The 26,386-nt window shown below is 35.9% G+C and overlaps 3 protein-coding genes across 11 annotated transcripts in view; 1 reads left to right on the plus strand and 2 right to left on the minus strand.

The window, feature by feature from the left end:
- Positions 1-2,427, minus strand: part of EEF1AKMT1 (EEF1A lysine methyltransferase 1) — a 33,529-nt gene extending 31,102 nt beyond the window's left edge. The window contains exon 1 of one of the 2 annotated variants that reach the window (XM_077158814.1): positions 2,236-2,418. In XM_077158814.1, the coding sequence (XP_077014929.1) occupies positions 2,236-2,273 (38 nt within the window). In that variant the 5' untranslated portion in view covers positions 2,274-2,418. Of the gene's footprint in view, positions 1-2,235 lie in introns of both variants that reach the window. The other variant, XM_077158815.1, reaches the window with a different exon arrangement.
- The window catches only part of LOC143681628 (uncharacterized), a 102,245-nt gene continuing 77,724 nt past the window's right edge, over positions 1,866-26,386 (plus strand). For 3 of the 5 annotated variants that reach the window (XR_013174755.1, XM_077158819.1, XM_077158818.1), the window contains exons 1-2: positions 1,866-2,564; positions 4,154-4,189. Coding sequence is in view for 4 of the 5 variants with exons in the window: in XM_077158819.1 (XP_077014934.1) it covers positions 2,247-2,564; positions 4,154-4,189 (354 nt within the window). In the remaining variant the exon portion in view is untranslated. Of the gene's footprint in view, positions 2,565-4,153; positions 6,592-8,143; positions 8,985-26,386 lie in introns of those variants that run through there. The other 2 variants (XM_077158817.1, XM_077158816.1) reach the window with 2 other exon arrangements.
- The window catches only part of XPO4 (exportin 4), a 154,504-nt gene continuing 132,951 nt past the window's right edge, over positions 4,834-26,386 (minus strand). For 2 of the 4 annotated variants that reach the window (XM_077158811.1, XM_077158812.1), the window contains exons 15-23: positions 23,943-24,112; positions 22,924-23,098; positions 20,918-21,211; positions 19,589-19,769; positions 17,456-17,574; positions 14,519-14,650; positions 13,845-13,961; positions 13,349-13,441; positions 4,836-11,332 (exon numbers count right to left, since the gene is read on the minus strand). In XM_077158811.1, the coding sequence (XP_077014926.1) occupies positions 11,135-11,332; positions 13,349-13,441; positions 13,845-13,961; positions 14,519-14,650; positions 17,456-17,574; positions 19,589-19,769; positions 20,918-21,211; positions 22,924-23,098; positions 23,943-24,112 (1,479 nt within the window). In that variant the 3' untranslated portion in view covers positions 4,836-11,134. Of the gene's footprint in view, positions 11,333-13,348; positions 13,442-13,844; positions 13,962-14,518; positions 14,651-17,455; positions 17,575-19,588; positions 19,770-20,917; positions 21,212-22,923; positions 23,099-23,942; positions 24,113-26,386 lie in introns of all 4 variants that reach the window. The other 2 variants (XM_077158810.1, XM_077158813.1) reach the window with 2 other exon arrangements.

Here is a 26,386-nt window from a genome sequence, read left to right on the forward strand (position 1 = left end):
AAGGCAATGAAATGTCAATTTATATTTAAAAATAGATAATAAAAGTATACTTCAAAGTATTATCAAACCTATTCATTTGTTAATCATTTACTGAGGCACTAACTACCCTGTTCTAAGCATTACTCTTGGTGTGCAGACTCAAAATCTTTGTCTTTTTTGTAGTAGGGCAGAGGCGAAGTATAGATAAAATAAATAAAATGTAAGTTAGATGGCATCAATAGGGGAACATATGGAGTAAGTAGGGGGTTGCAATTTTAGCAAATCAAAGACTGTTTCTTACATTATTAAAATGAGTTCATGGGTATATCACTTATTATTACATGGGGAAAAGTTGAAATCTGTTTATATAACTAACATTACTAAAGATTAAATTTAATGAACCTTAGTATTTAATATAATACATATATATATTTTTATTTAAGTCACTACTTCATCACACACTGTGTATCATCTTAAAAATTTATTACTAGGCTTTTGGGATTCAGGTGGTTTTTTCAAATCTACAGGAGTTGGGCAGTGTTGTTATACCATCATTTAACTGACCATGAGCCTCATGTGGATATATTGTAGATCAGTGATTCTCAACCGGGGGCCAAAATTGCCCCTCACAGGACACTTGGCAATGTATGGAAACGTTTTTTGGTTGTTACAACAGGGGAAGGTGCCACTGGTATCTGATGGGTTGATGCCAGCAAGGCTACTAAACATCCTACAATTTACAGGACAATCCTATAAAACAAAGAATTATCTGGCCCAAAATTTCAAAAGTGGGAAAGCTGAGAAACCCTGTTCTACACAAGAGACAAATAAATAATTCCCCAAATGTGGTGCGCCCTCTGTTAGAGAAACACCATTCAGTGCCATGCAATCACAGTACGGATAGGAAAAGAAAGAGGAGAAAAGTGAAACAGCAGTTGGTCTTGAGAGAGAGGAAAGGATGAAAAGTGAGGATTATAGAAAGAAGGAACAGCATGAATACAGGGATGGACACATTAATGTGCAGTATCAGTAGGGATTAGCATGCTCCTAATGAGCTGTGGTTAACTTCCATATCTTTAAACAGTACTTAACTCTATATTACCACTGTAATCCTAAAAAGTAATGTGTAAATCCAATCACATTTCAACGGTATATACACATGTAGTTATACACATGCAGTTCTTCAATGTCCACATACCAAATTTACTTAAAAGCAAGAGTCCCTACTAAACGACTGCACACAATACAATACTGCCTTCTGTCAAGGCAGTGTGATCCAGTGCAAACAGCATTAACCTAGGATTCATTCCTGACTCACTAAATTGCTGGGCAAATCTGGGACAGGGTGTAAGCCTCACATCTGAATGGAGAAGCCTGGCCTGGCCTAGACGTTCTCTAAATACTTTTCAAATAAAGTTATATGATTCTGTGAAAAAAAGCTGGGCCATAATTTTTCTTTTCCTTTTTCACATACACATTTAGAGTTCCCCAGCCTGAGGCAGATCCCACCCTCTCGCTCACCAAAATCCGATTTTTTTAAGAGTCAGAATTTATCTAGTGAAAGGTAGATCTTAAATGTACAATGCAATGAGCTCTATATGCCAGTGCAAGCACAACTTCTATCAAGTATCTGGTCTGACACATCACTCCCTCCAGGAAGTCTTCCCTGACTTGTCCCAATCCTCGGGGTGGGTGCCCCGCTTTGATCCTACTGTACTCTGTACTCCACCAATCACAGGACTTACCCTTGCACCATATATAATGCTACTGCCCATCTGCACGGCCAATTCCCCATTCCCTCGAAAGCACCCTCCGCCCCCCGGAACTGGCACAGGATCTGCCTCTTAAATCCTCCAACAGTTACTGAATGCATGACTGACCTCAAGTATTAAACAAGTAAAGCCGGCTGGGCATTTCTCAAGCTGCATTTATCAGACGGAAAGGACGGCAGGCCTAGTGCAGGGAAGATTATTTCTTCCTGCTAGGAAGCGAACTCGCCGCGGGCCGCCCTGACCTGAGAATTCACTTTCCCTCCTCAGCAGCACGGATGCCTAAATGTCTGACGAGAACAAGCGGCGGGACAGACCCAGAGGGAACCTTGGAGCACTGGGGCCCGTGGGGCTTGTGGGTCCGCGCGGCACAGGGCTGGTCTTAGCTCAGCGAGAGCTCGTCTGCCACTTCCCGCCACCAAAAATGAAACGTCTCTTCCTTCACTCCACTGAAGAAAATTTTAGGAAACAAAAGATCTGTTATCACCTCCCGAGCCCATGGGCAGCGAAAAGATCGACACTCATTTCCGAACGCCGACCATTCACTCACCGGTCGAGCGTGCGCAGTCTCCCGGAAGGCCGAAGACTGGGCACGGCCGGTCGGAGCCCGGTTTGCGCACGCGCAGAACCCAGGCCCGAAGGTGGAGCCCAAGCCTGCTTCGGGGTACCGACAGTTCCCCCACCAGCCTGGCGAGCAGGCCGCTGAAGCTGCGTACGCGCATGCGCGCAATACCTGCCTGCAGATGTTTCCGGAAGGTTGGAGAAGTTTTCGGGCAGTTTCAATTCAGCCGTTTACAGTTCTCAAAGAGCGCCCAGGTGGGAATTGTTCTCTCACTCATCTCTTTCTCATCATTTGCCTCCAAGAATGGTGGCAATAAAATATTTAAAGTAAATTAACTAGATTCCCTTCAAGTTAAACGCATTTCTAGAAATTTTAGTTTTACACTGAGCTGATACAGGTTTTCAGAAATATTACTCAACCAGAAGACCTCGTTTGTTCAAGTGCTTCAATTGGTCAGAGACATTGAGACTTTATACCGTTGGTTGGAATAGAAAAAAACTTCTACAACCTGAAAGAAAAAACTGCATTTTAATCAGATTTCCTTCTATGACTTGCATTCCTAAACTATCCTGGTTAATATAAGTTTATCCATATGCGCTCTTCATTTTTGGTTTTGATGTAAAGAAGGCATCAAATAAGTTCAAGATCTGATTGGTGTGTGGTACAGATGATGTAGACAGCTGTCTTCTTCAAATTGAAAGACCAGCTACGATTTGGGCTGATAATATAATTATGAGGCAGAAACATTCTTCATGAAAATGTTTTGAAATGTATGATACCTTTTCCTCAGCGGACGTGCTTAGTCTTTCAGTCTTCACAATGTGTAGCGATTACTGATCAATACATATTAAAACATCAAGCACGGTACCTGGCTCATAATAGGCACTTAGTAATAAGGTTTCCTTAAACCTTGGCAGTTAGCAACTCGTAAGTGATATATTCTCCATCTCCAAAGCAATGTGTATTATGTTCTCACCTTCCTTCACTCCATCGTCTCTACCAAATTCCATTATCTTGTTTAGTTTTACAGACACTACTGTAGAGTAGCTTTAAATCTTTTCTGATAATGAGGCAATGATAATATAAATGGTTCATGATCATTTATATCATGAATCAGTGGATATATAACTGTGGGTGTACCATAATTTCTATTTAAAATACGGTTTTCAGGTCTATGGCAATAGCATGCTTCCAACTTTTTTTTTTTTTTTACTTAAGTCTGTAAGGCCAAATAATTTAGCAAGGGTGCAGGAAAGAAAATACATAAACCTAAAAGAAATCAAGGAGCATAAACCAAAAAGCAATTAATAACCAACTTTCACGGCAGTACTTTTTTTTTTTAACTGAAGTAGTGTTTCATACATAGGAGAGAGTGTTGATTTTTAACTTAACAGAAAAGTTTAAGTTAAAGCAAATTAATTTTGGTATGAAATAGATCATTTTAATCTTTCAAAACTTCAGTTGTTTTAAAACCATGTACGATGTAATAGTTACCTGGATGTAATGTATATTACTACACAGTATTTTTATAAAGTGACCGTAGATGTCAGGGAGTTTGAATCTTTATAAACCCACCAAAAACGTTAATTCTTCATGCGCATGTCAGTAGTATATGAAGATTAATATGTCCCTGGCAAAAAGTTTGCACTGTAATTTAATGGTTTCCACAAATTGTAAAATTTTAAGTTATCAAAGGCCAAGTAATTCTTACTGAAGTAAAGGGAAAATTACTTATGTTAAACTGGCCCTGATCAATTTTAATTCAGGATTATTTATTTTGTATAATCAGAAATTACTTTTCCACTATTTTTACTTTTTCTTTTTTTTTTTTTGGCATGGACAGGGTCCAAGAATCAAACGCGGGTCTCAGGCATGGCAGGTGAGAATTCTACCACAGAGCCACTTTTGCACTGCCCCAGAAATGACTTAGGTTCATCTTTATATCTAAAACAAATTCCTCATAGAAATGACATAAAAAAGAAACGGAGATCACTGTGGGAAGATCTCAAGATGAAGATAAAGCTAGGCTGCTTTTCTATGTCTTAAAAACAAATAGTAATTACCTATAATGACAACAGGTTCAGGTGCATTCTTCCAAGTGCTTTATCATGGATTTCTCAGAAATTATCCTAAACATGTCATAAGGGTGTTTCCTAAAATTCCAGTTCCATAAGATGCTTTGAGAAAAGACTGTATTAAATAAGTGGAGGAAAATATCATTAGTCTCTTAGAGCTTCACAGTGTGCATTAAAGTCACACAGTAAAAAACTTGTTTTATTTCTCAAACTTATTTGATAACAGACTAACTTATAAAGAAGTAATGATGGATGAAATTCACCTGGGAATCGCTTTTAGCAGTTTTTTGTTGGAAGAGTATTAGCATATTCAACAGAAACTGAAACTGTGGACTTAAACAAACCTATTTTCTCATTTTAAATAGATATCATAAATAGTATGATGAATTCTATCAAAGTACCACTACGGTGGTAGATCTGTAAGATCACATTGAATGGGTGTGAAGATATGGCAGTACTAAAAAACAATTAATGATTAAAAGGCTTTACACTTCATGTTAGGACCCATTATCTAATGAAGCAAAATGTGTTTTTAGAAATAATCTCTTAATATAATGGAATTTATTGAGCATGTACTAATATGCTTTATCCATCACTATGTTTTAAAATTTTTCTTGGGGAAAAAGAACTAACAACATTTATGAGCCCTTAATATGGATGACAGGCCCATAGATCCTAAGTGGCTAGTTAAGAGCTGAATCTAGGTCATTCTGCCCCCACCCTGGCCATCAATTCAAACAGCTTTACCAGGCCAGTGCTCAGGATCTTCGAGGGCAGCACACTTTAAGCAGATGTACAAATGAAGATGACAGCCCAAGATTTTGGCCTGCCTTTTAGTTTGAAGACTAACCTGGCAAAGTAGGCAGGAGTGACCACTATCAAAAATTAAAAACTTTACAGGAATAAAAATATTTAGCACATCTTAATTTTATTTAAGCTCTCTTTGCTTCAGTTCCTTCATTCATCAATTCTGGGAAATAATCTATGACTGACCTCAGTACACCCTCAAGCCAGATGTTAAAAATAATTTACAAAGAAAGTGCTCAGTGGGATGCTGATTTATGGGCTAGGACTGACAGAGTATACAAGTGGTCTATGGAATTTTCAAGCAGAGGATTTTCTCATTCTATTTAATATGGCCTTTGCTTCTACTTAGTTTTAAAAGATTAAAGGCAACCTTGAACTGCCATTTGAGATTACATAGAATTTAAAGCTCTGATCTGGGATATCATGCTTAAAACAAACAGCTTCATAATCTAATCAATGGGCCAAAGATACTATCCATGAACACTTGATATATACCTGTGGTATTTTTGGAGAGCACCACTATTTTAAAGAAGTTTTCATAAAACAACAATGGACTTTTATATTTGAGGCCTTTAAAATCATCTATGGGTCTCTCAAATGATAGTCACCTGTGCCTAAGGTCCCCCCTTTAGTTATAAAAGAGGGGGAACAAAAACTTGAAAAGCACACCCTAGCTAGTCCTCTTAATCTAATTTTTTTTTTAGTGCAATCAAGTCTGAATAAGAAATACCATGATAAATCAATGCACAGTCAAGGCAAAATCAATTTTAAAATAAATATATTTTCAAAATGCACTTTCTCCCTTAAATAACGTTTCACTGCATATGTTTACAAGATTTAAGATTGGGAAAAGGGTAAAAGACTGTCTAGTATACAGTAGAAATTCTATTAGGGTTGGAGGTTCTCCCAGAAGATAATGCAAATCTTTATTTTATCTATATGGATATTTCTTTTTTAATTTTAAAATTATTTTATGACTGTGTAATGTTTCCAGTGTCAATCACCCTCTGATGGTAAATGAACTAGCACCATTACAATAAGTTTTATAAAACAGTCTAGCTAAACACCCATGAACAAATCACACATGGTCAAAACAAAAATGTAATAAAAATATTTAGTGAAAAGACACATTTTAACTCCCACGTATGGATTTTAAAAATACAAATAAAGTTTTATCAATTTAATATTCAGTGTGTAACTGGCTTAATACATAGCTTTGATTTACTTCCTAAAATCACATTGTAGCATCTTTTGAAAAATTAACTGCAACTCTATACCTTCATTAGTTTTGCTCAATAGAGGTAAATATTTAAACAGTATACTCATCCCTGGGTCTCTTAAAAAACTGAAAAGTCTTACTGTATAAGTTTAAAATTTTAATATTTATAAATTTAAAAAAATTTACATGTGCTGAATGGTAGCAGTGTTAACATTTTGTGACTATTAAACTTCAAACTCACTGCATAGAGCTTTTTTGTACAGAGAATCAAATTGCAATACCAATATTTTCAGTTTATCATAATTTTATGTGGTAAGGGATACCACACCAAGAAAACTGTACTCAGATGCCCATTAGGTACATAATGCAGATGCATTATTTATTTTCAGGCCAGGAAAACTAGCTATTAGCATATATCTGACAGCTCCTAATAGCTAAGAGGGCTAAGAATATAGAATGAAAAAGAGAAAACAAAACCTCTCTACTGCAAGGAAGGTCTTGGGAATAAGTGAAGAACAAACTACAGTGAATGATTTCTCAGAATAGTTGTGGAAGAAGCCCTCTGAACCTAGTGTACAAGCCACATCTCCCAGTTCTTACAAGAAAATCACTACCAAAGCCACTTTGGAATATTTCAGTCTTTAGAAAAACTTACACATGGAGCCGGAGGCCAGGAAGAGATCTCCTCAACCATCCTCTTTAAAACAGAATGGATGCTTATTATATGACGCCTTTATCTTTACCTGAACCAAATATATTCTTTGGCTACGTATATCATGGGATCCCATTAAAATCAGGCATATTTAATATTTCTTACATCTAAATTAAAATATATTTAAAATTCAACTTTAACCATGGTACTTTCAAATAATTTTAAGCTCAGCAACATGCCTAATTTAGACAAGTTTTAATTTTAGAAAATCAATTCTTAAAGAATTCTTAAATGCAGTGTTTTCAAAACATAGTTACCAAATCAGAGAATATCCACTTATATTTAAAAATAATTAAAAACATTATTTTCTCAAATCAGCTGTATTGCTTTTAGAAGAATTTATAGAAAACTGTCAAAAACTCATAATCCAATCAGTTCCCTATTCTCTGGTTTAAAAAGAAAACAACCCTAAGAAGTACTAAGGTTCCTTCTGACTTAAGAGGTTAATATTTTATTTAGGAACCAATAACAACAGTCATCCATCACAAACAGCAAACTTAGTAAGGTCTAATGACAACCACCTATACTGACAGAGATGGCATACAGAAAACAAGTAAAATTTAAGAGAAAAATATTTTCAGGATTCAAACTGGCAGTGTATGTTAGGATACTCAAACTTGAAATCCACTTTATAGCTAGTTCCCTTCAATACTTGCAGGGCCCATACAATATTAATAGAAATGGGAAACATGCTGATAATAGAATTGGAAAGACTTGACATTTTAGGTAAGAGAAAGTTAAATTAAAGAAAGTAAGAGGAGTGTTAATGTCAAATGGGAGGAAATCATTTAGATGCTTGTTTTTGAAGTGAAAATTGTAGGGAATAAAGTAGCTATCATCTCATCTGAATAGAAGAATGTAATACAATTAGATACATGGTTGACAATAAAATAAGACAGAGTTCTTAAAATCAATTTGAAAAAATATTGCAAAGTTTTGTTTTTTTTACATAAAATATCGTGGTTTATATGTGATGAAAATTCAGTGCAATGATGTTAACATGTCACTGACTTCCAACAGATTATGAGACACCCAGGAAAAAGACCTGAATAACTGCTGCAAAGGATACTGTCAAATACCATCAAGTAGTTCAGTTACTGAGATAGCTCCCCCCTCCACAGAAGGACCAGAAAAGCAAAGCCAGTCCTTCTAACAGAGCTACAGTAACATAGACGTAGGTGCTGTTACATAAATATAAATTATAAAACTACAAAGTACTTAGTGATTGTTCCTGGAATTCCCTAGAGATTGAGCCTTGGAAAACATGAACCAAGGAAAATAAAATGAAAAGTCAATAGAACAAAGGACAAATTGAAAACTAGAGGTTAAATAATTATGAACAACTGAAATTTTATAAAAACACAAAAAACCTAAAAATCAAATGCTTGACAATGTTCCTTTAACATACATATAAAAAGGGCACAGTTAATGTTTTTGTTTTAAAAAATCTTTTAACAACTTAATAGTCTTAATAGGAAAAATCAATGTATGAGAATTAAGCCAGTGTTTCTGACACCCACTGGGCCAACATATTAAAAAAACAAAACAAAACTGAAAAGCTACTAAACATAGCAAAAGACAAAACTGAACAAAGTAAAGCAAAAAAAAAAGGCCCAAACTAAAAAACTAAACAAATAGGCAACCAGGCAAGCACATACACAACACCCTGAAAATTGTCTAGCCACTACTAATTAAGTGGCATCCCCATTACCTAAAAGGTGGTGTGAATTTTTTCCTTTCTTTCCCCAGTTTCCCATCAATCAATATTCTGATGATCTCTTAAGTATTATTTGGTCCAATCTGAAGTAAATGTTGTCTTAATTAAAACAGATTTAATAAAATTGCACTCAAATAATGGCATCTGGGCAAATTTATCAAATACATTTCTTCTAGATAAGTTATTTAATACAGATGCATTCCTTCCTTACTCATCCTTATCTGTCGTAACTATGTGATTAGAGCTGCGTCATGGCCAATGGATTATCCAGTCAGTTGCTTGTTTCAGCGCCCTTTGGCAAAGGAACTATATCACATACACAACACATGTAACTCACAGCAATTGAGAAAGCCTGAAGGAGCTGGGAAATAAAAACCAAGAGCAATGGAAAACAAAGTGTTTACTGTTGCATATGTTCTTTAAGGGAGAAAAGAAGAAATCTAAAAATAAATGCATTGTTCCAAGTACTTATTTAAAATACAAAAAAAAAAATGTGTATTTCACGAGCAGTGATTAGTTCATCCCTACCCCCCAACAGTCTTTCAAGATGTTTCTGCTCTACTTCAATTGTTATGTTATTCAATGGTACTAAAATAAAAGGGAAATGTTCCTTGAGAAGTTATGGCACTAGGCCTTGCATTCACACCTATGTACACATGCACAACATGTTGGATGTAATTTAGATGTTCCAGTTTTGTTAACTATAATTGCTTTGAAATAGCACAGAGTTATATAAGGTTTTGCAGAGTATCACACGTGAAGAAGTATATGCTATATGTAATTCGGATATAAAACTATATTCAGAGAATAGCTGAGTATATGGGTGTCAAGAACTAGAAAGAGAAAGGCCACTCCTCTAAACCAGTTTCAGAGTACACTTGTATAACTACAGAGTCCTCCAGCTGTCTAGAGTGTATGATTCTGGTATTGTCTAGGGCAGAATTTCACATACTTGCAGTTCATAAAATGAACTTTCACTTCCATAATTAAGCTGGCAGACAGAACCAAGAGAGAAATGGCAGCAAAACAAAAATCTTGATTAGAAAAATCAAACTAGGGGATCTGAAGTGAATTTTTAATCCTTTAAATAAAATTGATGTGGGTCCTGTGAAATGAGTATCATACCCACTCTAGCATAATTATTGCCCCTAATGCCCCAACAAACAACAGTCTGTATGAATCAGTAATTTATAACCTTTAAAATAGTTATTGCTTGAGCAAAAGCCATTTAGAGTAGATCATTGGCCATGGGCTATGTGGCTGGACAGAAACACATTCAAAGTTAGCCTACACATGTATGAGCCTTTGTTTCACTCATAAACCCACATAAATACTTACACAATCAAAAGGGGCAACAGGTCAATAGCAAGTTTAATATCTAAACCAACTCTCAAGCATCAAGACTTGGTTTCTTCCTAAAACAAATCTGCTCTTTCTTGTATTTTATTTTTAAAAATTAAGGCAATGAAATGGCTACAGTTCCTAAAGTTCACTTTATGGAACAAAAATATACATGTATTTTCCTCCTCAAGTTTAGATTATGATATAGAGACCTGTATTACACAAAACCTGCAACACCGAGTTGATGTTACAATAAAGAAAGAGAGACAGAACTAAAAGGAAGCCAAAAAACACATGGTGATGTTTTTTTCCTTCCTGTTGTATCATAAACTTAATGGTCAAAGGGAGGAAACAAGTTTGAAAGCATAAAACCTCTTAAGAATTTCCAATTCGTTTGCCTTAAATCTAAAAACTTCTGGGGTGGAGATGGAGAACTTAGAAAAATTAAGTTCCCAGGGTCCAACATGCAAAAATTCTGAAGGTCTAGGGTTGGGCCCAAGAATCTACATTTTCAACCAGCTCTTCAAGTGATGCAGTCATCCTTATGGAAAAATTAAAACCTTTTAAGAAACACTGGCCTAGCATATATCCATCTAATATTTAATGACAAAAATTCTAAACTTTGGCTAGCCACTTATGTTTGGATAAAAGGGGGAAAGGCACTGAATATGTATTTCATGGTGCCCATATCTGTTTGCACATATATGGAATTTCATTTTGAAATTTTTGAATCTCCATTCAAAACCTACAACACATATTTTGACAGATTGTGGCTAACACCTAATAGCAGAAGTTGATTTCTCCTGTTTCACTGCATTACATATCAAACTTTCAGGCTCTCCAAAATCCAAAATGGCCAAAGAACAGAGGAACAGGAACAAGACTCGAATCAACTTTCGGCAATTCAGTGCACTTTGCAGAAAGGCTCTAAATTAAGCATAAAGTTTTGCTATTTATTTTACACAAAGGAGACCACCAACATTTGCCATAAATTCTTCTAAACTTTTTAGGAAGGCCATCTTCTGCTTCCGATCCAGCGTAGGAGGAGTGCTGCTTGCAGTGAGCTTGTTGAAGGCATCTGCTAATCTCTGGTATATAACTGGGTCTTGCTGGCTTGACAGTAATGTTTCAACCAATTCCGAATATTCAGCCTATTGAAGAAATAGCATACAAATAAAAATACATCTTCGTCAGAATACTGCACAAGTAGATCATACCAGTTACTGCAACTGAGATCCTAAAAGGCTGGGTCTGACAACTCATTTTAATGTTTACTATATTTTGGGTACTGTTCCAACTTCTCACATAAACTCAATATTTAAAACAATTCTATGTGGGAGGATTCCTTACTACACACAAAGGTTTTTACATCGAGATTAAGTAATGTATCTAAGATTGCACTGCCTTTAAGCAGGAATCCAGGCAGTCTGACTCCACAGCCCATGTGAATAAAGACTATTGGGCTGCCTATTCTGTATTTTCAAATCAGATTATTCCTACCTTTTTTCAGAGCATCTTTCATTTGTTTTGCATTTTATACATAACCTAGGTCAATAACATGACCACTGACAGTTTTCCAGATGCCTTATGAAAGTATCTTGGCAACACAGTCTGAAGAAAGCAGACCAACACAAACATAGCTGGGAGCTTTGGGGAGGAGTACATGTGTGTCCTTTCTCGGAGTGGAAGCAGAGCACTGGAGCTGTGCAAATGTGGCCAGCGGCTCTCACAGAAAGGATAGGAAAAGGACTTTACTAAACATAGGAATTTGGCAGGGGTGGGGTTTCTATTTTAAATATCCTCTGCAATAAAACCTTATAAAGGGGAGTAGTTATGACTTTAGGGAAGCTCAACCAGGGCAGCTTTCTAAGATAAGCTCTCTTGAAAAAGAGCTGGTCTAATTTTTCATTAGCTTCTTTGGATCTCATTATAGACCAAAAAGGTAAAACAAAATGTTAATTACATTAGGAAAAAAGGAGTACTAAGAAGCATACCAACCCTTCACTCACAGCAAGGAACCAGGTAACTGCCCTAATCTCCCTGCTCATATGGAACCAAGTATCATCTCATATTGCCTCTATTCACAAGGATGATAGTTAGTACCTCAGGAGCCAGACCAGGAGGATGGCATACCAGCTATTCCCAAGACCCTGTGTGTAAATTTTTTTTTTTTTTTTTCAAAAAGGAAGGAAAAGAATGCAGTCAGAATGAAAATGGCTTATGATGGGGAGACAAGAAGCCTACCTTCCTAGTAAGGAACGAGGAAGCCAAATGACAGAGGAAAGCCACAGCCCTGAGAAAGTGGGCAACATTTACAGAAAGGGGTCTCCTGAGGAGAGGGCAACAGACAGAGTCCTAGGGCACCTTCAGCTTGGCATGCAGATGGTACAGGAAGTCTGTAAGAAGGGTCTTTAAGCAGTAGGATAGACCTCCCCCAAACCCTATCTTTTGAAAAAACGGAAATAAAATCAAACCCTGAGAGCCAGCCAGAGCAAGCGTAAGGTCTCCATACTCATCTGGTAGCATAAAAAATTCCCCAGCTTCTCTAGCCAGTTGGTCAGGCAGGGAGATGTGGCTGTGCATGGGAGAGGCTGATGGGAAACAGATGTAGCTGAAGATCCAATATGACTCATACACTAGGGGATACCTATCTTATTGGACCAAGGAAAGGAGTTAAGTGAGCTAGGATAAATTTTTCCCCCATTATATTAACCTCAAATCAGTGAGTGCTCCTATCTCTAAAGGCTCCACAAAGCAAAATGAAATAATATATGAATTCCTGAAATGTTCCACAATTTCTGAAGGAGTTCTCCTCCTAATCCCAATCTTACTCATCTTATCTCCTCAAGGAGCTCCTCAAGAATAAAAATCATGTATACATTATTCATTCATGTTCATATCCCTGATTCCTAGCACACTGTTTTAGGAAAAGCTCTGGGGCAGTGATTATTGCAAAGGATGATTCATAAGGAAAAAAGTAGAAAATGAATGCTTAATAACTGACAAATGGTTTTGTCAGATAAACATGAAATAAAAAGCTGGACCCAATGAGGAGGCTGAAAGAATGGGAGGCATCAATTGAAAGAATGGGAGGTATCAATCATTTGAACACCCTCTTTGCAATCCTGAATCAGAATTGTCATGTGAAAAGATCTGTTATACAATACCTGATGCAAACACACTAAAGTGTAGAAAGCTTCACCTGCAGCAGTTGTCATCTCAGTATTGTGCTTTTGCAAAACCAGCATGTCAAAAACCAGCTGAAATTACATAATAAGACTTCTTAATAAAAATAAACACTGATAAAATATAACCTCCAACCCCCCTCCCCACTCTGAAAAAGGGATGATTATTTATTAATCTAAAAATTAAAGAAAGTGGTTTATGAAAAAATCCAAGGATAACTTAAACATGTTATTACTTGCTATAGTATACTGAAAAATCAAAATTCAAATTCCTATTTATATTTGTCATATCAATTTTCAAGAATACAAAATAAAAGTGGAGAAAAATGTGTCCTGAAGTTGATCTCCATGTGAATAGAAAGTAATTATTTCCTCTATGAAAGATCATATGCATTTCCTCATTTGAATGAGGAATTATGTGCACTACTTGCATTTATCAAAGCAGATGATTTTGACACACATCACCCAAACACCTTACCTTAAGAAAGTGCCGTGTTGCTAGAAAAAGTGGTGAATCTGTTTCTTGCGCTTTTGCACACTGTTCAGCTAATGGTGTCAAGGCCTCCAGGCAAAGCTGGCAAACCTCTGAACTCATTCTGATCACAAAGGTCAAAGAACAAACAAGTCTAGATGTACTTGGCTTATAAAAGATAAAAATAATTATGGCCAATATCAAATAGGTGGCAATGTCTAGAAATAAATTCTGATAATTCAGGACAATATGTCTTTACTGACTTATTTAAGAAAATATATTTCAAAAGTTTTTAAAATGACTTATCAGCGTTTTCTTTTTAAGTCTAGGCTGGATTTCTAGTTTGTTTCTGCTAAAGATACATACAAATTAAACAGCAACAAAAAAAATATCTGTGTCAGGGATCTACAAATAGAGACCTAGCAATAGTAAATGACGTTACTAATTAGGGCTCTCAGAATGACTTGGGGACTGGGAACCAAATTCCTCAGAATTTGTGAGAAGGCAGAATGTGGTAAACTAGCAATAGATGGCATAGTAAAACACAGAGGTAACAGCTTTTTGAAGAAATAAAACTAAACCACAAATGAAGAAACAAAAATTCAAATTTTTGAAACTTTTCTTCAGGTAAGATCTTTTCTCCCAATTGACAAATGATCATAATGTTCATTTAAAGGATATGATGTCATTCCTAGCTCTAGGGAGTACATCAGACTTTTAAACAGATCCTCAGGAAGCTGTGGTATTTTTTCAGGAAATATCTCACAAATAAATGTGATTAATTTGTAGTATTGATTACAAAGTGTGGGAAACTGAAAAAGAAATATTAAATATTTAGACATTTAACAATAATCTTTATTTGCATTAATCTAAAAAAGTGATAACTGACAGTCTCTAAATATAATGATTTCTTTAAAATATGTACAAGAGATAGAAAACAAGACAATTAAATTTAAAAATACATTACAATGTGGGAAATATTTCTGTAATTAACATGAAAGTAAACAAAATAGAAACAATTATCTTTTTTACAGTTAACGAAAGCTACAGTCAATTCTAGACATTCTGTGTTAATCTTGAAAAAATAAGGCAGTCAAATCTAAAATTATTTAATGACCTGGGAATAAACTTATTTTGTGAATGGAAAAGTATTTTGTAAAAATACAAGGAGGTAACAAGTTAAGACTATGCAGAGAACAGTGTTTACCCTTCATACTTCTAAAGTTGAACTGTCCCAGTTACACAGTCCTGGAAAACTGAGGCAAAAGAAGGTAATCTACATTTTAACTTCACTTAAGAAAATACAGACCTAAGTGGTTTATGTTTTTTTTTGATGGGAAGGAAAAAAAAAAACCCTAAAAGCAAATCAACCTACAGAGTTGGTTAAAATTCCTCATCCTGCTGGTAACTAAACAAACACTAGGTCTTCAGTATCCTTTCCAACAGTTAAACAGACATTTCTTGAGGGGAGAAGAATATAGTTAGCTCCTGCTATCCTGAAAATCTAACCGCATTCTTTTTTTCACACTCTACTTCCAAATGTTTCTCTTTCTCCATTTCTCTTTCTTCCTTCCTACCTCTCTCTCCCTCTCTTCCTATAACGCAGAGCCTTCACTCTTCCTTTCCATTCAAGTCCTTGTCCCCTCCCCTTTTCCGCCTATGACAGACAACTCATGATAAGAGACCCCTTTTCTCTGATGGTATATATGGAGGAAGTAAAAGGGCAGCATCACCACCACCACCACACTCTTAATACTGACTGGTGAAACCACAGCACAATGTAGTTAGGATAAGCAAAAGTTAAAACACTGCATTAGTCTTGGTCTTCTTAGCATCCCATTTCTACCTGGAATGGTTTAGAAAATGCATGGCTTAGAAAATGCATTTCTTTGCTCAATCCCTCGACCTCAGAAGGCTGTTCAACAAGTATCAAAGAGAAACTCTGGGTATTTATATGACACCTGAGACACAGAATTAGAGCACTGAAGCTATGCAAGTTAGATTTACCCCTGGCTAAATCTGACTATCACAGTAACTGTTTAAAAAGCAGAAAAAGTGATCAGATTTCATCTAGAGATATGAATGAAGCTGATCTGGATAGGTCTAAGGTAAATCAGAATAATTGAGTAAAGGATTATATGTAAGGCCAAAGGAAGAGATGTTCATTTGGTGCAAAACTTGTATTTTTGGTAGCACATTATCTAATTTAACTTGTATGGTCAGTTTATTTGAACACCATAATTAGATGGAATCTTGAATAGGGTGTGAGATCTTATTAGTTTGTCCAGGTTACTGCAATACCCTGATATATCCCAAATTTGGGCAGAGAAGAAAATTATTTATAAAGACTCCTTCGGGGACTGAGGAGAAGGGAGGAAATATTCCAGATGGGGAATTCCTGATATTCTTGCAATTCAATAGGCTGAACCCTTGGGCTTGGGTCTCGAAATTTATTCCTGCAAAGGAGAGACTAGGCTTACTGACAATTATGCCTAAGAGTCCATAGGAGAGCCTCTTTTGTTGCTCAGATGTGGCCTCTCTCTCTAAACCAACCTGGCAGGTGAACTCATTGCTCTCCACACCACCTACATGGGACATGATTCCCAGGGGTATAAATCTCCCTGGCAAATTGGGATCTGACTCCTGGGGATGAGATAGGACCTGGCATCATCAGAATGAGAAAATCTTCTTGACCAAAGGGGAAAGAGAGAAAGGACACGAAATAAATCTCAGTGGCTGAGAGATTTCAAAGTCCGAAATTATCCTGGAGGTTAGTCCTACGCATTATATACATACCCCTTTTTAGTTTGGAGTGGCTAGAGGGAAGCTGCTGAAACTGTTAGGCTGTGTTCAGGAGCCTTGATTCTTGAACACGACTGTATAACTACATAGCTTTTACAATGTGACTGTGTGGTTGTGAAAACCTTGTGTCTGATGCTTGTTTTATCCAGGGTATGGACAGATGAATAAAGAAGTAAAATAAAGGATAAAAATAAATAATAGGGGGAGATAAAGGGTAAATATTGGGTAAATTGAAATACTGTGGGTCAATGAGAGGGAAGGGTAAAGGGTAGGAGATGCATGAGTTCTCTCTCTTTTTTTAAATTTATTTCTTTTTCTGGAGTAATGGAAATGTTCTAAAAATTACCACGGTGAAGAATACAAAACTATGTGATGATATTGTGAGCCACTGATTGAATAATATGGTTAGATGGGATGTGTGTGGATATTCTGCAATAAAAATAACAAAAAGTAAAAAAAAGTATCAGAGAAAAACACATAAGCTGATGAAAGAGTCAAAACTGCTAGCATTAGAACTCAGTTTCTGAAAGGACATATTTTTTTTTCTGTAGAACTCCTTGACATAATTAGTAACTAATATATCAGTGAATGCAGGAATCAGGGCCAGAAAAAAAATTATGTGAGGGTCTCTGTTACTGAGCTGCATACACAAGTGTGAATGACATGTTAGTTACAGTGAAAGAAAAGAAAATAGTTTATTTTCATGAGCACTCAAAAGATACAACTCTTTAAATCAGAGATACATTCTTGTCTAAAACGTTTTTAAACTTCAAGCATTTATAGCTTCAATTTTCACATTTACTTTCCTTAATTACCTTCAAAAGATCTTGTGACATCAAGGGTAGAATTAGGTTTACTCCATACAAAACAACATCAGCTGCTGATACTGATCTGTTTGCTGCTTGACCTGGCTCGTGTCCTCTAAACACTTCATCTATTGAAACAAAGATAATGCAGTCTTGCATTTGTAACATTAAGAAACCATCAAAACTGAATAAATCATTTATGAAAGTGAAAATAGATTCAAGCCCCAAAGCCAAAATAAACCCATTAGTAGATAATAAAGAAGGGTAATAACTTTTGAACTATTTGGTAAGTTTGAAGGTATTTCAAAATATACAGTTTAAAGTAAAAAAGATGGAAGAGAGAAGGCTGTATAAACTGGCAAGAGCTGCCATCATCCTATCTCTAGGTGTTTATTTCTATTATAATCTCTCTTAATAAGATTATAGAGTATTCTGAAAATGTGGAATGCCCCATCTTCTTTCTCTTATTATATTACTGTCCAATGCTGGAATCTACTGTAGTATTTAAGTAGTTGTGAAATATGATAAAATTTTTACTTCAGGAAAAGTTGTTCTGAAAATGCATTAAACAGTACTTTCTAGATCTGCTAGTACATCAGAAACATCTGAGGAATTTTTTAAAATATGGATTTCTAGAATTAGTACGTTTGTGATGGGAGGTGGGTGCTTCAGACACAGAATAGGAAACAAAGAAAATGATACTATTTCTAGAAATGAGAAATCTGAAATGAAGAGCTGATTCATGATATATAAGGGTAATTGTGACAATAAATCATCTAAATGAATATATGTCCCAGCTCTAGGTTCAAACTGAGCCACAGATTACTCTGGGTATGTGGTTCTTAACATGGGATTCTAGCACCTCTAGGAAGCCGACAGAATAGTTTCAAGAGTTCATGAAACAACTAATAGTGTAGGTGAAACTTTGTGGGTTGGTATAATGTACATTTTAAAGGAAAAGGGTCTATAACTACCTCAGGTTTTTAAGGACATATGATTTAGAAAATGTTAAGAACTTAGTACAAAACACAAGAACCTCTGATTAAGAAGTCCCTACCTAATGAACCTGAAAGATATGGAAGGACCCTGGATGGGAGACTGGACCTGGAGGCAAAGCGTAGGTAAGGCTTTGGTAATGAGGGAAAGTGCAGAACGCCAATTTTCAAACTATTTCAACTAGGTTCCCTTGGGTAATTTTGCAAAAGGGAATAAACCTTTTAGAGTACGAGGTTTGATAGTGCCTAGCAAAGGGCAGATATTTTAAAAACTGTTGTGCAGTTATAAGAGAGACTGAATTATTAAAGGAAACAGAAAGAACAACCAACTACTGGGAGCTATGATAAACAAATGTTAGAACACCCATCTTAGGAAAACAACATTATAAGGAAGCTGTCAAAAGTGTTTACTACCACCAATATCTGCACAATATGGAAATAAACTCTAGATAAGATTCATTTTTCCCTTATAAAAAGGGATCTATTTTGTTCTAAGGTAAAATGGCAGTGGTCTGAGAGGGAAGTACAGGAAAACCATACAAATAATTGAGATTTTAACTGAGGTTCACGCTGCTGGTGAGCTACTGGTCTAGGTCTGCAGCATGGCCTGTAAATTCCAGAGGTCAGTGTTTTCCACTCCAAAGGAGGCGGCACTCCATGAAGTGGTAGGATTTTCTGGTGGTGGACGCCTCGAGGAGGTGGAGGATTTGTCAACATAGTGTAATTATGAAGAATGTGTTCTGGAATCACATACTGGGAAATAAATCCCAGTCCTGCAACCTACTAACAAATGATATCTGTGGACAATTTACTTAACCTCTCTCTGCCCCAGTTTCTTCAGTGGTAACCGAGTATAACAAGGATACTTACTTCATTGTGATAAGTATGAACACTGCCTTGTATTTAATAAAAACTCAATAAATGGAAAATATTATTATTATTATTCTAAGAGGAAAACCAAGCAGAAAGGACTGCTGGTTCTCCACTCTCACTTGAACCAAAGAGATTTATTTTCATGTACTTTGTAAATTTAGCATCCTCATGGGATTTCACTTAAGAAAACATTCCTTTACTTTAATAAAAATGATGACCAAAAAAAAGACAACACCAACAATAACCATAAAACAAAGTTTAAAATACACCATACCTGTATCACTGAAATCTATGAATTCTTTTGATAGAAGGTTAGTAAGAAGTTCCATAATGAGAAGCAGGTCTTGGTACTGCTCTTCTTCTGCTGTAACATCTATTCTTTGCCGTCCTAAATTATTCTTAGAATATACTTGCAACAAAGTAAGGCAGGCCTCATATAAGTTCATAGCTTTGGACTGTAAGAAAGCATATATAAAATGTGTTTCAAGGGAGAACCTAATTGAAAAATAAATACAGATATTAAAGAAATTTAAAATTATAACCTAAATAAATTTATTATGAATTCCAATAGTAGCTCCAATACTTTTTTAAAACTATATTAAAACATTTACAGGGCGGGACACAGTGGCTCAGCAGGCAAAGTTCTCGCCTGCCATGCCGGAGACCCGGGTTTGATTCCTGGTGTCTGCCCATGCAAGAAACAAAAATAAAAATAAAATAAAACATTTACAATAGGGCAAAACCATGCATTAAGATTACAGATAGTTTTAAAATATTAGCATAATAGTTTTCTAACAATAAAATTTTATACAGAAGTGTTTATTCACTTGGTAGTACATACTAGAGAATAAGCTTTTAGCAACAGAAATGCTTTACTTCTGCCACTCAACTTCATGTATAACATTTATTATTAAGGTTTAAAGAAGCACAGAGTGCCAAATAGTGGTCTTAAACATTAGAATACATTCTAGCTGGCCTGCCCACTTGATACATCTGTGACTGTAATATTTATAAAATACCACCTTACTTTTGGACAGGTTTCTCTGCCCTAACAAAAACATTTCACAAAATCAGGAACCCATATTAAACAGTTTGGGACAAGATATATGATAATCTGCTAAAAAACTACAAATATATTCCTTCCAGGCTGTTTTAAATCAGCTATTAAAAACTATTTAATGGGACAAAAATAATACACCTTTATTTTCTGAATATATGAGAATTTTGTGTCTTAACATTTATAGGACTTAAAAAACAAACATCTAAATGAGAATTTTAAATTTTAAGTTCTATCAGCGAAACTGGTTAAAAATTTCTACCAAAATCCATTTTTCATATTCCTCCTTTGACAATGAGCTTGACTGAAATAAGATAAAGCCCAGAGAAATTATTGATTATGAGTATTTTAGGGTGAAAATTTATATTCATTTACTCTGCCTTCCTTTGAATTATGAGTTATTGAAAACAGTCTTTCCTAAAAATATTTTGGAGGAATAGAAATATTATTTCAGATAGTATTTATTACATTTGAAGTAAAGTATCTATTATTTTATTATAGCTTAAAAAAATTTAATCCTAAGGAACAAAATCAGAAAATGCTTACTTCTCCAAGATAGCATATTTGTTTATGTGCAACTTCAACAAAAACTTCTATTATGAGATTTACAGTCTCTGGGGTATTTTTGTAAACTTCCATCAATCCAATGCAGTTGGTAAGGAAGTCCATTAAAAAATTAAAAAGGATTGCTACATTGTCAATCTGGGTAGCCTCAGCTATGCCACAGAGTGCCTCCAACGTGGCAGTGATTTCCTGCTTGACTTCCTCTTGCTGACACATCTGCTGGAAGTTTTCTTGATTTATCACTCTTAAGAATCGCTGCTGAAGTGGCTGAAGAACCTATAAAAGCAAAGTGTGAATTTTCTAAAAGTTCAATTCACTAGCTTTATTTCTTTAACTTCGGTAAATATTTACTTTAAAATTAACTAACTGTGGGCGGTGCAATGGTGGCTCAGTGGCAGAATTCTCGCCTGCCCATGCAAAAAAAAAATCTAATTGTTGGAGGCAGGACAAGCATAGGAAAACACATTTGAACCAACCTTACACATTTTGAGGGTTATCATAATATCTCACATACATAAAAAAGAAAGGACACACAAATTACTGAACAGCATTTCTTCAGTGCCATTCAGAAAACTCCACTATATCTTTTCAACTTATTCCAAATAGGGGGAGCAACATCAGGCTTCTATAGCAAGGGTCAACAAACTTTTAGATTCTGTAGGCCATAAAGTTTCTGTCTCAACTACTCAATTTCGCCTTTGTAGGACAAAAGCAGCTACAGATGAACTGAACATGACCATGCTTCAAAAAATCCTATTTACAAAAGGAGACAGCAGTTCAGGTTTGACCTGCAGGGTAAAGTTTGCCAAAGGCTGCTCCACAATGTCAAGCCCAAACTTTACAAAGTTCCTGTCTATTGAATGGGCAAAGCCCAAATACATCTAAAGGTTGAGAGAAGGATCAAAGCAGAAGGAAAAGTTAGAGAAGATAGGATTTTTAACAAATTAATGAGTGCTAAATCACTATGTTGATATATTTTTTAAATCTCCAGTGTCTTGGAGCAGCTAGAAGGAAAAATCTGAAATTGTGGATCTATAACACACACCAAACTTTGAAATCTGTTCTATAACTACGTATTACAATGTACTTTTTCAAAAAATTTTTAGTTTTTTTTTTGGCATGGGCAGGCTCTGGGAATCAAACCTGAGTCTCCAGCATGGCAGGCGAGAATTCTGCCACTGAGCCACCACTGCACTGCCCATGTACTTTGAAATTTATTGCTTTTTTTGTACATATGTTATATTTCACAATCGAAATGTTAAAAGAAAGAAAAAGTTTCTGTCTATTTCTGTTTCCCCCAACTCCTCTTGGCATAGAACATGACTTTAGACAATCACGCCTGCCCTGGATATAAGTGCGGATACTCATATTGTGAAGATAATGCCCTAACTCTCTTTAAAGTCATCCATATAATAATATAATTGTTTAAACTCGAAATATACAGTAAACGTGTTTTCCTCCTGGTCCTGAAGTCATAGATGGTTGCCTAATTCCCAGACTGAAAGAACATTCTATTGAAGGAATACAGGCTGGTAACATACATTGAAAGGCAACTCTTGGTCCCCAATTTAAAGCTTATTATATGAGGTAATGCATCCATGGTGGATAACCCACGTCTCCTCGTTCAAATCAGGAGCATGCTTCATTGGTTCTTAAGGAAAAATTAATACACCAGTTCAGTCTCTTATTTAAGGAAAGGAGTTACTATGGTAGTGCAATGATGGGTTAGGAAAAATGTGCCTGAATGGGAGAACATATGATAATATTCAAAATCATCACATAAGCAAGTATGAACAAATCATAGGATAATATTTGTAAAATAATAAGTTTTAATCTGCTCATTAGGAAGGAAAATATCAGAAGAGCTATTATTAAAATATTTATGTCTCCATACATTATTTTATAACAACACATTAAAAAAAAAACAACACATAAAGCAACTACAGGGTTACACAAGAGGATGCACTCAAAATAGAGGGGATAGTTACCTCTGTCCAATACTGCTGTTTGGTCTCTGTGTCCATGTGTGCAAAACCTCCTAAAACTAGGGCCTTCATCAGTGTCCTCTGCACGGGACTTGACAAGAAATTAAGAGGCGGACTTCGTCTTGCAAACTGCTTAGCTAAATTCCACCAGTTCTCACACTGAATTACTAAGTTTGCCCTAAAAATAGAAATGATAAAACATAATATTATTAAATGCATATTAATAAAACAAACATTGAAGGCAACTGAATCTAATTAACTTTACAATGTTAGTACAGTAAATTTGATAGACTTCAGAATCAAACAGGCCTATGCTCAAATCCCACTAGTTATATACTACATAAATTATATTATTCTGTTAATCATTAGTTTCTTTATCTGTAAAATGTAATAACACCAGTAATAACAACAGCCTTAAATGTCAGGGCTGAGACCAATGTGATGACTAAATGCAACGCTGCACATAAATACCTACAAAGTAAAAGAATTCAATAAACAGCAGCCAACAATAGTAATAATAATAGCAATGATATCTCAAGTATTAAGAAAAATGAAAACATTTCCAGAATTTGTTGTAGAAGATATTAAAAATTTTACCTTGGAACATTAGGGTTTAAACATCAGTTTTTCTCATCTTTAAAATAAGCATAATACTCATAGAATGGCTAAAAACTCAAATGAGAATTTTCTAGATGAAAGTATAGTTAAAACCTAGAAATTACTAAGTAAAATTCATGTGTTTACTTCTAAGGATTTTTTGATGTCGAACCCCTGAACAGTCAATGCAATCCTCAATTGTAACATGGTTCTCCTGGGAAAGCACTACTTGCTTTAAGTGTATCAGTAGCATAAAATAATTTTTAAAAGCACAGCACTCCAAAAAATGTCGTCTATCTGGACTTAGGACCATGAAACTTTTGGCCAGTTGAAAGACTCCACTAGAAAGCAAACTGAAGTTTAATTCACATACATACAAAAACATACACACACGTACTCAAATACGCCTCCAAAAATTTACTTACCTTTCTCTTCTTTCAACCAAAGTAACAAGTAATTGTACAGTGTCATTTGCAAGGTCCTGCTCACTACTCCATACTGAGAGGTTACTGATGACTTTTTGTAAGAGGTAGCCAATAATCCACTGAGAACCCTCTGTATCTGCTCCAAATGCTGTACTGAATGGCAGACTTATCTTGAGAGAACAAATTTTTGAAAGTCAGAAAAAAAGATCAACTGAAAGAAAATCCATTAAAAAAAAAGAAACTAGGACACTTATGCACTGCTGGTGGGAATGTACAATGGTGCAGCCACTATGGAAGACTGTTTGGCGGTTCCTTAGGAAACTAAATATAGAGCTGCCCTATAACCCAGCAATAGCACTATTTGGTATATACCCAGAAGAGCTGAAAGCGGCAACACAAACAGACATTTGCAAACAGATGTTCATAGCAGCATTATTCACAATCCCCAAAAGATGGAAACAAACTAAATGCCTATCAGCAGACAAGTGGATCAACAAAATGTGGTATAAACATATAATGAAATATTATGCAGCAGTAAGACAAAATGACATCCTGAAGTACATGACAAGATGGTGGAGCCTTGAGGACGTAATGCTGAGTGAAATTAGCCAGACACAAAATGACAGATACTGTATGAGTCCACTTTTATGACAAGCATAAATATAATCAGAGACTTATAATACAGAATAAGGGGACTTAGAGATACATAGAAGCTAGAGATCTGTGAACTGTTAGCTAATGAGGTTGATCTCCAATATAAGAGAAATAGATAGGAGCAAAGGTGATTCTCTAGTAAGTCTAGAAGTAATATTACCATATTGAAGATGAACAAGATTGAAAGGGGTTGTATAGACCTACGTGTTCCACTGACTCACACTAAAAATATGAATGTGTTCTCATAAGAATTACTTCAAAGATATGATTCCTGTATAAAAAGTGTTTAAGTCCAGGGTACAGAGGGTAAACTGCTATTGCATACTATGAGCTATGTTCAAAAGGAAACCATCAGCACTACCACAGCAACAGCAGAGGTAAATAATGGGGTAAGGGACAAAAGTTAAGAGGAGGTTTAGATCTCCTGTTTGGTAAGGGTGTGTTTATCCCTTGGGAATAAATGAAATTATCTCAATTTATTATCTCAAATTGAGAATGTTGATGGACTGTGGACTTTGGGCCCGCTACATGATGCCCAATGAATGCAGGTTGCTGAAGGATGCACTGATGGAGAAGTAGATTGGCAAACAATGGTGTATACTTATGAATGAAGGTTGTCCTGCCACAAAAAGGAACAGAGTCATGAGGCATGCAATGATGTGAATGAACATGTGGGATATTTGCTGAGACAAAATAAGCCATAAACAAAAAAGCAACAATGGTATGGCCGCCTTTAGAAAATGCTTGTAAGAAAACAGGGGCCTAGACAGTAAGGTTTTAGAACAGATGTATGAAGTCTGGAGTGGTGATTATTATTTCTGGATTTTGAGAGGCTGTTTTATATATATAACATGATATTTAAAGATAAGAACAGTTTGGGGTTAAAGTAATTCAGAACATCGGGGTAAGGAAGACGGTGTCTATTTTTTAGAACCACACATACTCTCTGAGACCAATGGAAGAAAGCTTTATTTGATCTGGAACTGAAATTTTCTGTAGTGCATAATTTAATTCAACCTATCTGTATAGCTCATTTGAACAACTGAAACAGAGAGCACAGAATCAGAAAGAGGTCCTTTAATCCTGTATAGATTAGTGTAATGCCTGGAAACATCCTAGAGAATATTAAGCAGATAATCAAACAGTATTGCCAAAGTCCCCTAAGGGAGGGGAGAAAGACTATGGAACTATTAAATTTTACCATCAGGGAATTCCCTGATACTGTGTCAAACTTTAGGGACACCCAAATCAATAGGTCATGCCCTTGATCATGAGGCTTACTCTTGTGAAGCTTATGTAGGTAGCACAGAAGCTTACACTACCTATAGGCATGCCTACGAGTTACTTCTAGAGGACCTCTGTTGTTGCTCGAATGTGGCCTCAGTCTCTCTAAGCCCAACTCTGCAAGTGAAATCATTGCCCTCCCCTCCATGTGGGACATGACATCTAGGGGTTGAAAGTCTCCGTAGCGACGTGGGAGAGGACTCCCAGGGATGAATCCAGACCTGGCACCATGGGATCAACAATTCCATCCTGACCAAATGGGGAAAAAAAGTGTAACTGATAAAGTATCAGTGACAGACAGAGTTAAAATAGAGTGGAGAGGCTACTCTGGAGGTTGCTCTTACACAAGCTTCAGGTAGACCTTGCTAACTATCAGAACCTGCCAACCCCCAACCAGGACCATTCCAGTCAATCCTAAAGAATATCTAGGGTAAACTTATAAGATTCCACAAGGTTCCAGGCACTAGAATAACTTGCCAGAAACCTACAACCTCCAGATGAGTCCC

Source organism: Tamandua tetradactyla, chromosome 4, assembly GCF_023851605.1.
Source record: "Tamandua tetradactyla isolate mTamTet1 chromosome 4, mTamTet1.pri, whole genome shotgun sequence".
In the NCBI taxonomy this organism is placed as follows: Eukaryota; Metazoa; Chordata; class Mammalia; order Pilosa; family Myrmecophagidae; genus Tamandua; species Tamandua tetradactyla.